General features: G+C 42.9%; 1 protein-coding gene across 1 annotated transcript; it reads left to right on the top strand.

Annotated features, from left to right (window-relative positions):
- Positions 1 to 6: 6 nt before the first annotated feature.
- MPHOSPH6 (M-phase phosphoprotein 6) lies at positions 7 to 11,265 on the top strand. Its single transcript, XM_019535943.1, has 5 exons — positions 7 to 58; positions 5,823 to 5,935; positions 7,202 to 7,292; positions 9,824 to 9,921; positions 10,342 to 11,265. The coding sequence occupies exons 1-5, from the start codon at positions 8 to 10 to the stop codon at positions 10,481 to 10,483; spliced, it is 495 nt and encodes a 164-aa protein (XP_019391488.1). The 5' UTR covers position 7; the 3' UTR covers positions 10,484 to 11,265.
- Positions 11,266 to 16,285: the final 5,020 nt, after the last annotated feature.

Here is a 16,285-nt window from a genome sequence, read left to right as displayed (position 1 = left end):
GGCGGCCATGGCGGGCGAGGGGAAACCGCGGCTGTCCAAGAACCTGCTGCGCATGAAGGTGGGCCACGATGGCGGGGGCGGAGGGGCTGGGTTGTGAATGACACAATGTCCACGACATGGAGTGGAAGGACCTCCCCTCCCCTCTTCCAACATGGGGTGAAAAATCCTCCCCGCCCCACATCCCGGGACCCGGCGGGGGCGAGAGGCCCTGCCACGTGCTGTGCGGGCCCCGCGCTGATGGCGGCACAAGGGGGAGACCGGGGCCCTCCAGCCCGAGCCCCTCCCCAAAAGACTTTGGAAATACCTGAATCTGCAGGATGTCTGCCGGCCGGCTGGCTGCGTAGGGGTCTGGACCGCCTTGTGGATTCGGCTTGGAGAAATGTCTTTTAAAAGCAACAACAAAATTAGCACAGTCCTCTTAAGGGGTGCAATAAAAGCACTTTTGGTTGCAGGCCCAGAGAGGCTGGCTGGGGGCCGGACGCAGCACCCCTGGCTCCCCAGCGGGACATGGGGCGGGCGTCCAGGGGACGCTAGGCAGGTTTTACTCCCGGTGCGGGTGGACTTGGCATCAGACTCGCTCGGAGCTGGATGTCAGCCTCTTGCGGCTTCCCCCGGCCTGCGAATCCACTGGGAAGCAAGCGGATCCAAGTGCAGGTTCAGGACTGAAGATCAGTAACATCGTTTTGACCAATTAGCCTGTTTCTTCTTTATTTCTGTTCATGTCGCACAGACTGGATGAGTTCGGGGATGGAGCACGTGCGGTTCAGCGGCCAAACCCTGCCCTGGAAACCTGGCAACGTAGCCGAACCGCACGTGCTCCAGACCTTACCCCTGGAAATGCCACTGGCCTCGTCCTTGCTGAGAGCGACACTGAATTTTAGCGTCAGCAGTTGACGCGTTTCCCCCACGCCACTTGAGATAAACAGAGCCTCATTTTTATTTTTCTTGACGTTACCGTTTCCTCTGATGTGGAGTCCTCACCTGGCCGCGCGACCGAGATGGTATCTGTTTCCATTCAGGTCACTTCTAATTATACTGGATTTGTTTTTAAAGTGACTTTTTAAGGCAAAGATAGCGGCAGGTCATTTTGCCTTTACTTGCCCTCACTCGGGCGTCCAGCGCTCTTCAGTATTTTAATGCTACTTCTCTAGAAACATATTGAACTGTAAACTATAATAAAACAGCTAGTAATGGCCTTAGGGGAGTTGGCTAAAGACCCACTGGTCTGTCCCGGTAACGACTCGAGCAATGACGTAGAGGGTCGGCTACACGGTAGCACTAGGGCTGCCGAAGTGAGCGACTATAATAACCCCAATGAAACAGCAGCTCTAACGGCGTCGACTCGCTAGTGCCACGTTATCTGCATTTGTTGCTCCATAGCTGCCTCCTTATGTTCCCGGGGGAAGCCTTGAGGTTTTGTAAACTGTAGGCGCCTGCTGTTTTGGTCCAGGAACATGCTTCAAATCATCTTCGTGATCTCAGCAAATCTCACGCTAAGCAAAGTAAGGTTTCTTTCCTGAAGCACATTTGAAAATTTGTTTTTCCCCCAGGAGGTTTCTGTGCATTGAGAGCTCTGCTGGCCTCTCTGTAATGAACAGAAATATTTAGACTTCTTTATTTCACTACATTTTGAACTTAAGATAGTCTGTTACGTGCCTTATTTGGAGCAAATCTTTTTAGCTTGAAGTGTATCCTAGCTCTGCATTATCCCTGCTTTCGTTATTTCTCTGCCTGTTTTTAGTTTGATTGCTTGTGGAATATCCTACAGTGGATACATCTTGGGGGTTTTTTTGTTTTTTTTTACCACTTTCCCCAATTCCTAAAACGTATAGCACAAAAGAGATGTTATTAAAATACTGACCTAGCTAGTGCCCTTGGAATTGAGACTCCAACGTCAAGTCCAAAGTGAAATTAGTCTCAGCTCAGTGGCTAATGGACTCTGGTTCACATCTTGTAATACAACTCATAATTCTGTAGAGCACATACTGGCATGATTGATGATCTCTTTATTTCTGGAGAACAACATAGTAGTTGAATTGCCATAAATTTTTTAAAAATATAAATATTCATTAAATATTTATGACCATATAGCAGGGCCTTCATGGCTTGTTTGCTTCATTTCAGTTGTGCCATTTGCACTTGCTCGTTCGCGTGCTCCGTGTCTCAGCACTGTATTTGGGTTCATATTCTTCTTTTCAGGGTGGCGAGATGAATTTTGCAGTCTCCATTCGATCATCTGTCAGAGCAAGCCAACCCCTTTTGGCAGGCCTACCTCTCCCATCCCCTTCCCCTGCCCAATCTGCTGCTCTGCTTCCTACTGCCAGCCCTGTGCTCCTCCCTGCCTGATCAGCTTCTCTACTTCCTAGTCCTCTCTGCCTGCTTTGCTGCTTTGCTTACTGCTTTTTGCCCCATCTGCTCCTGTTCCTCGCCAGTCTGCAATGTGCCACACACCCAAGCCACAGGTTGACTACCCCTAGTCCATGTGGAGTGAACTCTGCTCTGCTAAGAAAGCAAACTGTTTTCTATAACTTAACAGATCCCTGAAGACCACGAGCACTCTGTCTTCCTTAAAAGATGAATACCAAGAAGAAACTTGAAAGGGCTTTTCAGTCAAATACAGAGTTATGCCATGCAAAAAGTTGCACTGTCCATGTGAAAGGTTAATGTTTTTGAACAGTAATAGGCACCTGCTAGGAACACTATGTAGCAACAGTAATGTTATAATTGGGGCATTTCAGTAATAAACAGGAAGTGCAGAGTGGCCCCTGTGGCCATATCTGTTGGCCAAGTCCAGCTAAGAAAAGATCAGAGGCATATTCTGCTTATTCCTGCCTGGAAGAATTTGTGCTGTGGAGGAGTTCTTAGTGCTGGATCTATTTGCTGCCTGTAAAATGTAGATTTTTCCCCAACTGCTTCAGACCTGGCAAAGTTTTTGACAGCTCTTCCCCGTGAAGGCAGCTTCAGATGGTCTCAGGACTTTCACTAAAATGGTACTTGAGAACAGTACCCTGCAAAGTCTGAGTAGCAGCAACTAGAAATGAAACAGATGTGTGGCTTAACAGAATGCAGGCTGCCCAAAAAGGTGTTTACCGACATTTCCATTAATCCTAATAGCAGCTTATTTAGCAGATTCTGATAAGGTAGTTTCCAGTCTTATACTTAAGTGAGCAGGCACAGGGAGCTGGCAGGTTGATGGGTAGAAGTCCTTAGGGATTTTGGACTCTGTGGTTCACTTGCCACTTGATGTTTGAATCTCTGCCCCAGGTCTTATTACTTGAAAAAATTGACCCAAACAAACAGTTAGTATGGTTTAAATGCTCTGCAGAGCTTACTGTCAGTATTTTTATTATTTGAAATGTAAATGGCTAGATATTTTTATCCAAAATATCCCCAATGTAATTTTTTTAGGAACATTATCTTAAAAATGTAATATAAAATGCTCATTAATTGCATGCTTATAATAAAATTTCTCCCATTTGAGACTTCTGACTGGCTAACCAATTTCCTTAAGCAACATGGTTTTTCCACATGATAGACTCCCTCATTTTCCTCAACTCAAGAAATACAGATACTGTCATTTTAATTGGAAGGCTCTGACACAGCCTGAATTAATTCAGAAAACAAAACTTCATTTTTTTTTTAAATTTAAAAAAGTAATGCAAATAGGTGTAAATACCAGTTTACACCTATTTGGAAATGGAAAATTAGACACACGCTTCTTGAACATTTTTTTTTCTATAAGCTGACTCAACCCAGGATTTGTGCGAAGCTGGACATGCAGTGACACTCTCAGGCTGAATAGCTTTGTGTGCTAGAAACACCACCGTGTATCACAGGAGATTGTGTGGATGTTCCAGATATCATCCTGCCACCCTGCTCTGTTCTGCCAATTTGGCATCTGCTCGGATGGAGTTAAGCTGCACCCACAGCCCATGTCAGATAAATGCAGGAAGCGTGTGCATAAGGGTTTGTCTGAACACAAAAACTGTGTGCCACCTGAATTGTGCCAGTACAGTTAACTGGTTCAACTCCTTTCCCCATCTACTTCCATTTGGATTGCAGTTGTACTGCTATAAATATGCTTGTACTATACTAGGAGGAGGTCTAAGCATGGGTAAAAAAAAAAAAAAATCACACCCTTAGCAGACAGTTACACGACAGCTGCCATGCCATTGCTACTCTTCCCCGGTTTGTGGCACGGTATTTTAAGTGCTCATCTCAAAATGTGTCCCATTTTGTTTGTGAAGAAAGCGAACGTTTTCTTTTTCTCTGCTATTTCTCCGCTTTTCATCAGTAACATAGTTAAGGAGTTTGGTGTAAACCGGTGGTGATCAATAGACACGTAGTTCACACTCCAGAGAGATGGAGAGGGTGGTTCACACATTGCAGAGCTGTTGTTTTGGTCTCTTAGCCAACTTGTCAGACATCACTGCACTGCTTCCTCTGTTCACATGTTTAAGGCTTTTGCAGCCTGAAGGGGTTGAGAGTCACTATTTTTAAAATGAGATCTGAGGCTCTGTCTACAGTATGGAGGTTTGCCCGCAGGATTTCAAAAGCCCCGTGGTAGCAGAACCTGCCATCCTGCCCTTGGAGTTATTCCAGCTGCTGAGCAGAGTACGACTTCTGCTGGCAACCAGCTGAAGGCGTGGAGGAACATTCCTGCGCCTCCAGCAGCTTACCATAGTCTAGGGGTTGCCAACTTTTTTGGGTAGAGTGCCAAAAACACCAGCGACTTCAGCTTGTAAGATGTTGGTGTGCCGGGGCAGAAGGGAGGGGAGCCACAAGGGGCCTGATCCTTGTTGTGGCAGTGCAGCCTCGGCCCCTTCCTTATCGTCCACCCTGATGCACGTATGCACCCGTCTCACAGGGCTCCGCAGACCTTGGTGCAGCTGGTTGCAGATTCCTGGCTGCACGCCAGAGCTGGCCCATGCTCCAGATCAGCCCCTGCCACGGAGCCCAGGCACAGCAGAGAGGCTGCAAATGGTCTTCAGATCCCCAGCCTGCCTCGTTGCTGGCAACGGGTGCATGCGTGCCTCAGGGCAGACAGCTGGGAAGGAACTGGGGCTGCACTGCCACAACAAGAATTGGGCCCCTTATCTGTCCCAAGACACGTGCCAAGCAAAATGTCTTTGCGTGCCACACACTGGCACATGTGCCAGGAGGTTGCTCACACCTGCCCTAGTCCATTCAGCAGCCGGTGGCTTCACAGCATGCATTGGTGACGTAGCTGGATGGCCAGAAGTACATGGACATGCAGGTGAACTGCTTGCAGCGGTCAAAAACTTCTGCTGAGTGTAGCCGTAGCATGAGGCTCTGGAGAGCAAAGGGCGGCTCACAGGCAAGCACTGAGAAACGCTGCCAGTCTTGCATGACCCAGAACCTTAGCCTCCCCAGGTGTGGAAGTTAAGCCACCTTGGCATTTGGCAGGAAAAGAGTTGCAACACTTTCCCCATCTTTTGTCAAACCCTTACCATTAGCAAAGTCCTGGAACGGCAAGGCAGCAACACGGTCAGTTCAACAAAATGATCTCGTGTTCGAGTGCCTTTCTCCTTTATATCTAAAAGGTCATTCAACTGGAAAGTGAGCGGAGAATTGTGTAGAACAGCAACAACTCGTGTCTTCATATTGACTGTTGCCTTCGCTTTGGGTGGAAGTCTGGAGAATAATCAAAAGAAAGAAAAAAAGCTTTTTTAATCAAATACCAAATATTGCCTAAAAATAATGTTGCTGCCACGCAACCTGTTCAGTGTTTGAAATTTACATATTGGGTAAACACATTCTGTGTGCAGAAAAAGCTTTAGATCCATGTTTCTTTCTTTCAGTTCATGCAAAGAGGGTTGGATTCAGAAACTAAAAAGCAGCTTGAAGAGGAGGAGAAGAAGATAATTAGTGAGGAACACTGGTACCTGGATCTACCTGAACTCAAGGAAAAGGAGTGAGTTTGTTATTTCTTTGTGTTACTAATCTGGCCATTCTGGGGAAGTGGAAAGTACTACACATTAATCCTTTTTTGTATTAGAAATGCCACAAGAATAATAGGGATTTTTAGTCACCAATAAAACCTGGTAGGTCTGTCATATTTACTGCAGCCTTTTATTGTAAGGAACATTCGAAGTTGCCTTGCCCAGAGTTTGACCTACCTCCCTTTGTATTTTCATCAGTCTTGTGGTCTTCTGGTATCTGTGCTGTTCTCATTAAGCAGCAAAAATTCATTGTTTCTTCCCTTGTTTAACAAGAAGAAACAGCAATTTAGGCCCAGCTTTGCAGTCACGTCCACATGGGAGAACTCTGGCTCGTGCTGATTTCATGTGAGCTTTGTACGGGCACGGGGATATGTCTCTGCACTTCCTGTTGCAGAATTGAGGATCCTCATGGGCTCCGCCAGAATAAGGAAAACCTTTTGAGGCAAGGGAATAAGCTTCATTCTTGCCTTCCAAAGAGAAGCAACAAGCAGTCGGAGCACTATTTTAAACACATCTTGACTTCCTTTTTTAAAGGACAAAAAAATCTTAACAAAAGGCAGTGTTTTCTTAACATCTGAAGTCCAAAGAATTAATTGCACAGGAATAAGGTCACTTAGATTTAGCATTCTGTGCATGTGTGTGGCAGGGCAAATAGTTCAAGGTAGTACATTGATCTAACCCATGCGTGTGCTAATTCCTTCTGGCAGGTTTCTTTTTGTTTATTTATTAAAAAGGGAAAAGGAAAAACATCTTTTTAAGTTGAAGACAGAACCATATTGTTTTGTTCTTTTTCAGCCTTTACCAAGGTCAGGCCTATACTCGAAACCTTTGCCAGTGTAAAAATGTCAACAACAGCAAAACCACTCCCGTAGGCAACATCTGAAAGTTTGGCTGGTACAGTAACGTTGCCCATGGGTGTGATTTCTTTCACAAAATTTTTCTGCTCGCGGCAGTCCTGGTGCAGATGAAATTCTGTTGGCAGAAGAGTGCTTTTGCTGGAGTTGCTGCTTTTACTTGTGAAACTGGTCTAAGCTGGGCTGGCCAAAGCTCTCGTCGCCATTCTGACCTACATTTGCACTGGATGCTTTGGCAGTATGGGTGTCAGAAGACCTTTTATAAACTAGGTCTGTCCTCTGACACTTAAAGACTCTCTTGGTTTTTGTCTTTTCTTGCTTTTGGGTGTTGTGACCATGTTAAGATACTGCTCAAACAACTGCTTGGTTTTGGGTTACATACAGGAGTTTTATAATAGAAGAAAGAAGCTTTATGCCATGTGAAGACCTACTGTATGGCAGAATGTCCTTTAAAGGGTTCAATCCAGAAATTGAGGTACTATCAAATATTCTTTTTTTCCTATTAATTTTTGTAAGAAAATCCCTAAATTGAGTTAAGCTTCAGTCTCTGATTCGGATTCTTACACTCCTTGAAGCAAGGAGGAGTTGACAGAAGATGACTTCAGTGAAAGTTGTTTGAGCTTACTTTTACCCCATACTCTGAGGTATGCACTGCCTAAATTTGACTAACCTTTTTGCTTCCAATTAGTGTCCCACTAATGAGGTTAAACATGGTAGCTTCCTTCCCCCATCTGCATTCCCAGCGAAGTCTGCTGACCCTGCATCTAGGTGCTTTATTCCTTTGCTTCATTTGCTGACCCGCTGTTCCTTTGCACCCATTGATCATTTTTAACTTTTAGAAGTCGAGCTCTTAGCTCACGAATTTTGGAATAAATTTTGTCGTGCAAAACACAAAATCAGATTGAAGAATACTAGCAAACTTTTTCACATTTGATGCCAAAAACCTAGCAGGCTTGGCGGGGGGCAGTGTTTGCTTTCATTAGGTGATCCAGATTTTGGGTCCTAGGTGGATATTCAAGAGGCCTTTTGTCAAAAGACCTGCTGACTTGCTGTGTAACCTGGATCAGGTCACGTTAACTCAGTGTCTGATTTATCCACATGTGAAATGGTGTTAGCAATGTTTTCTTTCTATATTTTTTTCCTATTCTGTGAATGAAAAGTGCCATTTTCATTGGAGTTGGAATTTGTTGGATCTGTTCATTCAGTTGCTGCCTTTTGCATCCAGGCAACTGCTTTGAATTTTGACCAAGTCAGGAGGGATTGAAAGCTGGCCTACTGGAAATAAGTTGGTCTCTTCCCAGTCCCTGGCTGACTTATCTTATTTCACACATCAATATCCATTGGCACCAGTGTTGATTATTTCAGTGGAATGAGTTAGGCAGCTGAATTGCCTTTCTCTGCTAGAGATGGCTCCAAATTAGAGTTGAGATACAGGCAGGCAGGTTCCTATGGAGGTGTTCGCACTTTGTCCCGTGACACAGCAGTACCCTTCACAAGGTTTTAAGTGTATTTCAACCTGAAAAGATTGAGATTTGAGCAAAGTTTTTTGGAAGTCAGGTGTAAATTCTGAAAATATCTCGCGCTCAGCTCCTTGTATTCACACGCCAGTAACTCCCTGACTCCTGCTTGTTTTCCTTCCCCTCAAAGGACAGGGGCTTTGTTTTCCATATGTTACTTGCCAAGCAACTGCCTGAACTCATTACTGTAACTCTCTTCCAGTATTTTTTTAGTCATCGTGTTTGCTGCTTAACTTAGGGTACAACCCTACAATCTTTCAGCCCCGTTGACTGGAGGCTATTTGTGCAAGTAATGTACTTGAAGTATTATGCTCCTTCTGGGCAGAGATATCTTTATTTTCTGGTCAGTGTCATGTATCTCTTGGTATGTTAAAATCATTACCATTGATTTGAATCAAGCAGCTAAAAATGACTGTGAAAGGATGACTTAAGGTGACTTTGTATCTGATATGATTGAGTGGGAAATTATGATTACAGTCTTGCCATGCCTTGGCATCCTGCCAGTTGTATTTTTTTTTATTGTCAAGCCTTGCAAACAAGATTTTTCCTTTGTCAGATGAACATCTTCAAGTGCCTTCATTCCCAAATTTGCTCTCATTTTTAAGATAGGGGAATTAGATACCCTAGACAAGGGTTATCAAACTCATCTGGCCCACAGGCTGAAGAAGGTGAGGCTGGGCTGGTTCAGACCCACCAGCCCACCCTAAACTCTACTTGTGCATGTACGGCCAGTCCAAGACCCACAGGCAGCACTGCAGACTGGATGCTAAGGTCCCACAGACCAGATTTGGCCCTCTCTTTGACACCTCTACCCTAGATGATGATACCTGTCAACTGGAAAAAAAAACCCATCTAAATGACTTTTTTAAGGAGTTACCTGCTGTTTCTTTAATACAGGCACAGGCTGTAGCGCTTTGCCATTTAAGTAGCTTCAGCTGTTAGGAGCAGTTATAAATCCCAATCACAGATGGGAGGAGCTCAATCAAGGCCAAAATCAGAAGCAGGTAATATTATATTGGAATAATTGAAACTGGAGGAAATGATATCAGAAAGGATATTATTTCCAGTTTTGTCTTGCTTGGTCTTGACTGCTTTACCAGTCCTTGCTGAGATTTAGGGGACAGGAGCTGCTTCCCTGAGTGAGCTGGCCAAAAATGGTCTGCGTGGATGGGGGTAGTTGCAAGGCTCAGGCCAGGTACATCTGACCACCCCCCCAGTAGAGATGGAAGGAAAGCAACCATTCACACTTGCACTTGCTGGTTTCTTGGAATGACAGCACTATGTGTTACCTTTTATTCAAGGTTTCTGGTCATCCACCTTTTAGTACTAAGTGATTGCTGCAAACAGGGAAAAGCAGGAGCAAAATCTCAGGGAGAAAGAGTGCTTGACTCTGCATTTTAAAATTAGTTTCTCTTATGAGTAAACATCTGTGTAGTTTACATTCTGCAAAAGAGTTAAATACAAAACTGATTTCGTATTTCATTTTCAGAAGTTAATGATCCAAATGAACTCTAGGTACAAAAAAGAAGAAATTGAAGCAGATGACAAAATGGAGGCTGATGTATCAGATGAAGAAATGGCCAGAAGGTAAGTTATGTTTTATGACATAGTTAAAATTACCAAGCAAAAAGATGTGTGACTGTGTGTTTACAAGAGTGTTTATAATAAAGAGCAAACTTATGTATTGTGCAAAATTCTCGTTCCCCATAAGAAATTTGAAGATGTGTTCACTGAAATCTCCTTCACCTCATTACTTTCTTGAGAAATAATCTGCAGCTATTTTCTACCTCCTGCTATCCTAGTATACTTGATACTGACTCTTTCAGTACTGTCACTGCATGATAGAAAGCAAAATTGGTCCATTAAAATTCTGCCAATATCTCTTTGCCTGTAGTAGCTATTTCATAGATTGGTATTCCTCCTAGGAATCTATAGCTTATTGTGCATGAGTTTGTGTAGATTTTTATGAAGAAAAGTAATTAAATTTTATTTTTAATATCTTTACAGATATGAATCTTTAGTAGGAACAATAGGGAAGAAGTTCTTGAAGAAAAGAGACCGCCATGAATTACAGGACAAGGATGAAGATGAGAATAGTAATTTGAAACCTAGCAATGTTAAGAAAATGTTCTTAAAACCTCAGGATTAATGTGAAACTGTACTACTGGAGCGAATAGAAATGTTATTTACCGAGTTCAGTAACATGGACTGGGGTTGCTTGTTTTCTGCTATGTAACATAAAATAATATATATTTGAAATTTCTGCTGTCCACATGACACATCTTTTCAAAGTGGATGCATACACAATGGATGTCGTACATCCTTTTCTGTTCTGAGCATATTTTATTGAGTACGGGGCTGTGAGCCTCACAGCTCTTTAATGTTATGCCTAAGTATAGAATGGCTGTCACATGTAGTTAGGAGTAACAGCGTTTTGATCATAACTGAAAGCCAGTATTTGAGCTGAAGATGAGCTATGGCCAATTTTATAAAGCAATCTAGCTTTCATTGCTTTTTTTATTGTATAAAATGAAATCCCTTTACACTTTTAAAATTGAAAACATAACAAACTTACATTTCTTCAACAGTTCTAAAAATAGGGAGTAGAAGGAGCACAGATTAAATCCATTTAATTGAATTTTTTTATAAAGTATTTTAAAAAGTACTTTTTTGTAGCAGAAGCATTTTTCCCCTAGAAGAAGCTAGATGTTTATATTGGGTGACATTTTCAGTTTGACAAAATTACATAGATCATGATTTTTAACCTCCTTCCTGCAAAAAGTTAGTCAATCTTGTTTGTTTGCTTTTTTTTCCTGTTCTGGGGAAAAAAATGTGATTTTTTTTTTTTGTAAACATCTAAGGTCTGTGACCATGGCATAATGACTGCTTCAGGAACTATGTCTTAAAATCAAATAAAAAGTTCTGGTTTAATTGCTGTGGTTTAGATAATATACAACAAATTGTGCAACTTAATGTAGTGTGATGCGTCATACTTTATTCGACAGTTTAGCTGTAATGCCTAGCTTAGATGCTCCAAACTTACAATAGTCTTCAAATGTCTTTGCTACAGCACTTTCTAAATAGGAATTTCAAGTATTTTGCAATAGAAACAATACAGACCTTTGGTTACTCAGTGCTCTGGGCTAGAGCTGAAATTACAATAGGATTCTATATCCTACCCTTCTGCAGTAAATATGCTTTGAATATTATTTTCCTTCCTTAGCTAGGTGGCCAAGTTGCTGAGAAGGGAGGCATTTGGAGGTTTGCAAGAGTCATTCTATCACAGGGCCTAAGAGGCTTTTTTTGGAACCAGCTCAGCGAAGCAAGATACAAAACTCAATTATATAAAGTAAGAGGCTGTGCGTCTACAGTAGTTTGCAAGTATGATGTATGGGCTACAATCCATATATCAAAAGCACCTAATTAGATATTCAAGATGGATCGCACATGGGAAGAGAAATACATTTTAACCTAGTGAGGGAGCTTAATAAAGATAGAAAGTATATGATTCATGATCTGAGAGAGGTTTTCAGAGCTAATTAAATGCTACTGGTTCAATTACTTAAAACTTGGCCATATATTATCACCAGTTGAGCAAAAGTTAATGATCGCAAGGCATTTTTCTTCCCATGGAAAATGTGACCTAGGTAAGAAATGATCTATTGTTGGTCATCATAAGAAAAACTCAGGATATATCCCATTATTCTTTCTTGCATGTCATTAGGAAAATTATTCTTCTTTATGTGAATTCATTCTTTTTACTAGAGGCAGCATTTATGAATAACTATTGGATATTTTGGGGAAACCATATTCTAGCAAAATACAAGTGACCACTAGATGGCACTTGAATTTCACTTGACTTCAGGACTTTTGAACTGATGACATTTTATAGCTGTCAGATGAAGGGGTCTTTTGTTTAAATTATTATAGGAATTATTTGAGGCGCCTACTAATAATATAAAAAGTCTTAACCCTTCGCTGAGAGATTTTTCCTATATGAAGGCTGTATGAAACACAAACGCTTTGCTTTGCTTTGCTTTCAGAGTTCCCCAAAATGGAATGATGTCATTTGATTAAAGGGAGGTTAAAAAAACCCCACAGAATCACACAGAAATCTCTATGACCTGGGGTTTGCTCTGCAAAGTATGTGTGTGTTTGTACCTATGTACGTAAGTGCACAGATATAGAAAGCTGTGGGTAGAGCAACCTAAGTTTCAGCAGCTTCATACAAAGCTCACATTCTGTCACTGCAGGGTAAGAGAAAACATAAGTAACCCCAGCACAACCCTCATCAATTATATAGATCTTTTAAGAAAGATTATATTTATGGTAGCAGTCTTTTAAGATAGATTATATAGATCCTTTAGAAGATGGCTAGAAGTTTGAAAGAGCTCTTGCTTTTAGTTAGATGATCTAGTCAAATGCAACTTTAAAAACAGCTGATAAGATGAAGCCGCCTTATTCAGCGGCAACTACAAAATACAGTCTTAAGAGCAGGGGTTGGCATCCCGCCTTCCCCTCACCATCCTACTATTCCTTCTCACCCCTTCCCCTCCTCCTATCACCACAGACTGCTGCCAAATCCTCCCCAGTATCCTGGCTTCACAGACCAGAGAATCACTCTGCAGGCTGGATATGGCCTGTGAGCCTTAGGTTGTATCCCCTTGTTAATAGTATACAGTGTATTGCAACGTAGGGCTGGTGGCCAAACCCTCAGTGACAAACTGATATTTTTAAAGGTAGTTCTGTGCTGACAGATACCACTGGGCAATGCTGAGGCTTTATAAATCCCCCCATGTGCCTATCAGCATCTTTAGGCACCAGCAGTTTTTAAAGCAGGCCTTAAGTTTTAACAGCTGAGATGCATCAGTGTTTTAACTCAGTCTTCAGTATGTGGCACGTGTGTCCTCATTGACCATTCATACCACTAAGAATGGTTCAAGTGTCATTGAGAACCTAGTTCCCTATTCCTGTGAATATTGGCATTCTGCATCTGCCTTAGTGTAAAAAGGCCGTCAGGAAATCTCAGGTAGTTAGCCATGAGCACTCTTGCTGAAAGCAGCACGTGTGGACAACGGAGAGGAACTGGTACAAGTAAGTAATCAGGAAAACTGCAAACTCGGTCAACAAGGTAGCAGCTCCTTCTGCTATTTGGTTACAAGGGTGCTGAGTAGAAGCTTTTATTTTCATCCTCAGCATGCGAGCACCAGTCCATCAACATGCCCAGTGTTGCTCAGAATGGGTCAGGAGTTCCAGCAGGTCATAATTAAATGTTACTTATCTGGACTTAACAAATATGACAGCCTACACTTTCACCTCTTTTCTACAAAAGAAAACATTTCATGGCCTTTTTATCTCTTAAGTTAGTCAGCTGATGCCTACAGGGCTTGGTTAAATGACGCTTGATTGTTGAAAGACGTGACTCTGAAATGATCTGCCCAAGATGATGATAAAACGATTGTGTTAGCTTTTGTTCTTCCCTTTTTTGAAGCCAGTTGGATGGTTTGGCCCATTTATAGCTACTAATGCTGGGAAGACATGAAAATTGCACAATTTCCCTTCTGTTGTCTCTTCTTCCTGGCTTGTTACTTTTTGGTCTGCTTAGTATTGAATATTAAACTTCACAGGGGCAGAGTCTGACTGAAGTGGGTACGCAGCCTATGTCTCGCCTCCAGTGATCCGTGAACTGATTAAACTTTGTTCTTTGTGATTTTTTTTAATTGCTTTGCTAATCTTTTTTTTTCCAATGGCATCTCAGAGTTTGAACCATGTTTCATTTGTTGTGAATAGTTGTCTCCTAAAGGGCCCTCACTAGACAACTGTTGGTAGACAGACTCCATTGAGCATTGGGTATGCGTAGGAATTGGATGTGTACAAGTCCATGGGGCTAGATGGGATGCAGCCAAGGGTGCTGAGGGAGTTGGCTGATGGGATTGTAGGCCATTGGCCATCATCTTTGAAACTCATGGCAGTCACAAAAGGTCCCAGATGATTGGAAAAGGTCAAATATAGTGCCCATATTTAAGAAAGGGAAGGAGGAAGATCCAGGGAACTACAGACCAGCCAGTCTTACCTCAGTCCCTGGAAAAATCATGGAGCAGATCCTCAAGGAATCCATTCCTAAGCACTTTGGAGAAAAAGGTGATTAGGAGTGGGCAGCATGGGTTCAAGTTATGCCTGACCAACCCGATTGCCTTCTATGGTGAGATGACTGGCTCTGGATGCGGGGAGACAGTACCTTGATTTTAGCAAGACTTTTGATGAAGTCTCCCACAACATTCTTGCAGGCAAGCTAAGGAAGTACAGGCTGAATGAATGAATTGAGATGGATAGAAAATGGACTACAGTATCAGGCTCAGAGGGTAATAATCAATGACTCGATGTCAAGTTGGCAGCCGGGATCAAGTGGAGTGTCCCAGGGGTTGGTCCGGGGGCCGGTTTTGTTCAATATCTTCACCAATAAATGGCACAGAGTGCACCTTCAGCCTTTTTGCAGCTGACACCAAGCTGGGGAGAATAATAGATAAGTTGGAGGGTAGAGCTAGGATTCAGAGTGACCTAGACACATTGGAGCATTGGGCCAAAAGAAATCTCATGAGGTTCAATAAAGACAAGTACAAAGTCCTGCACTTAGGACAGAACAATCCCATGCACTGGTGCAGGCTGGGGGTGACTAGCTAAGCAGCAGCTCTGCAGAAAAGGACCTGGGGGTACAGTGGCCAATCAGCTGAATATGAGCCAGCAGTGTGCCCTTGTTGCCAAGAAGGCTAACGGCATCCTGGGCTGCACTGGTAGGTGTGTTGCCAGCAGGTCAAGGAAAGTGATTATTCTCTCTATTCAGCACTGCTGAGGGGACTTAATAGCAGCCTTCAACTACCTAAAGGAGGATTCAAAAGGATGGAGCAGGACTGTTCTTAGTGGTGGCAGGTGACAGAACAAGGAGCAATGGGCTCAAGTTGCAGCAAGGGAAGTTTAGGTTAGATATTAGGAAGAATTTCTCACTAGGAGGGTAGTAAAACACTAGCAGGTTACCCAGGGAGGTGGTGGAAGGTCCATCCTCGGAGGTTTTCAAAACCTGACTAGACAAAGCTTTGGCTGGGATGATCTAATTAGGACCAGTCCTGCTGTGAGCAGGGTGTTGGACTAAATGTGACGTCCTGAGGTCCCTTCCAACCCTAACTTTCTATAATTCTAATTATGCAAAGCAGCTTTTGGCATTTGAGTACCCAGTTCCATGTAAATCTACTGGAATTTAATCCAGATCTCAGCCTTAAAGCAAAGCATCTTGTCTTTCTCTTGATTAAAATAATGAAGTTCATATTTCCCAATACAGTTTGGAAGCAGAGGGATGGCTTGCATTCTCATTGGTTTCAGCAACAGTCTGCAGCTAAAGCTGTTCAGAACTGTTCAACCCCATGCAGCAGATTGTCCTCAAACTTCTCAAAGCAAGTTCATTAATAATAACACTTTAGCTTGAAACTATATTTCTGAAGGAACAAGTTGAATGAACTGCCATGTACAATCCTGCCTATGAAGAGCAGGGGAGACAGGTTACTTTTTGGCCAGCCAGCCTGCCCTTTTTTTCTTTTTATTTTCCACAAGGAAGGCTTCTGAAACAGTAAGCAGCAGACATTTGGTGCCTTCTATAGTTTTTTTATTAGTCAATGCTATTCTTGATCCTTTCAGCAGCACTTGTATTCACTATTTTTGGATTTGATATTCATAGCAAAAACACTAATGTATTTACCAGCGTTGGGATATTTTGTTAGAAAAACATCTTCAGCAAGTATAAAGTGGCTTACCCCCATTTAATCTAATGGGTCGCCAGCTGGCTGGAGGGCCGCACCCAGAGGGTGGTGGTGGATGGGTCCTTCTCAACCTGGAAGGCCGTGGGCAGTGGGGTCCCGCAGGGCTCGGTCCTCGGGCCCGCACTGTTCAACATCTTCATCAG

This window comes from Crocodylus porosus, unplaced genomic scaffold, assembly GCF_001723895.1.
Source record: "Crocodylus porosus isolate Cpor-Errol unplaced genomic scaffold, CroPor_comp1, whole genome shotgun sequence".
Classification (NCBI taxonomy): Eukaryota; Metazoa; Chordata; order Crocodylia; family Crocodylidae; genus Crocodylus; species Crocodylus porosus.
Note: the sequence above shows the minus strand (reverse complement) of the source record. Positions and strands in the feature narration are given on the sequence as shown.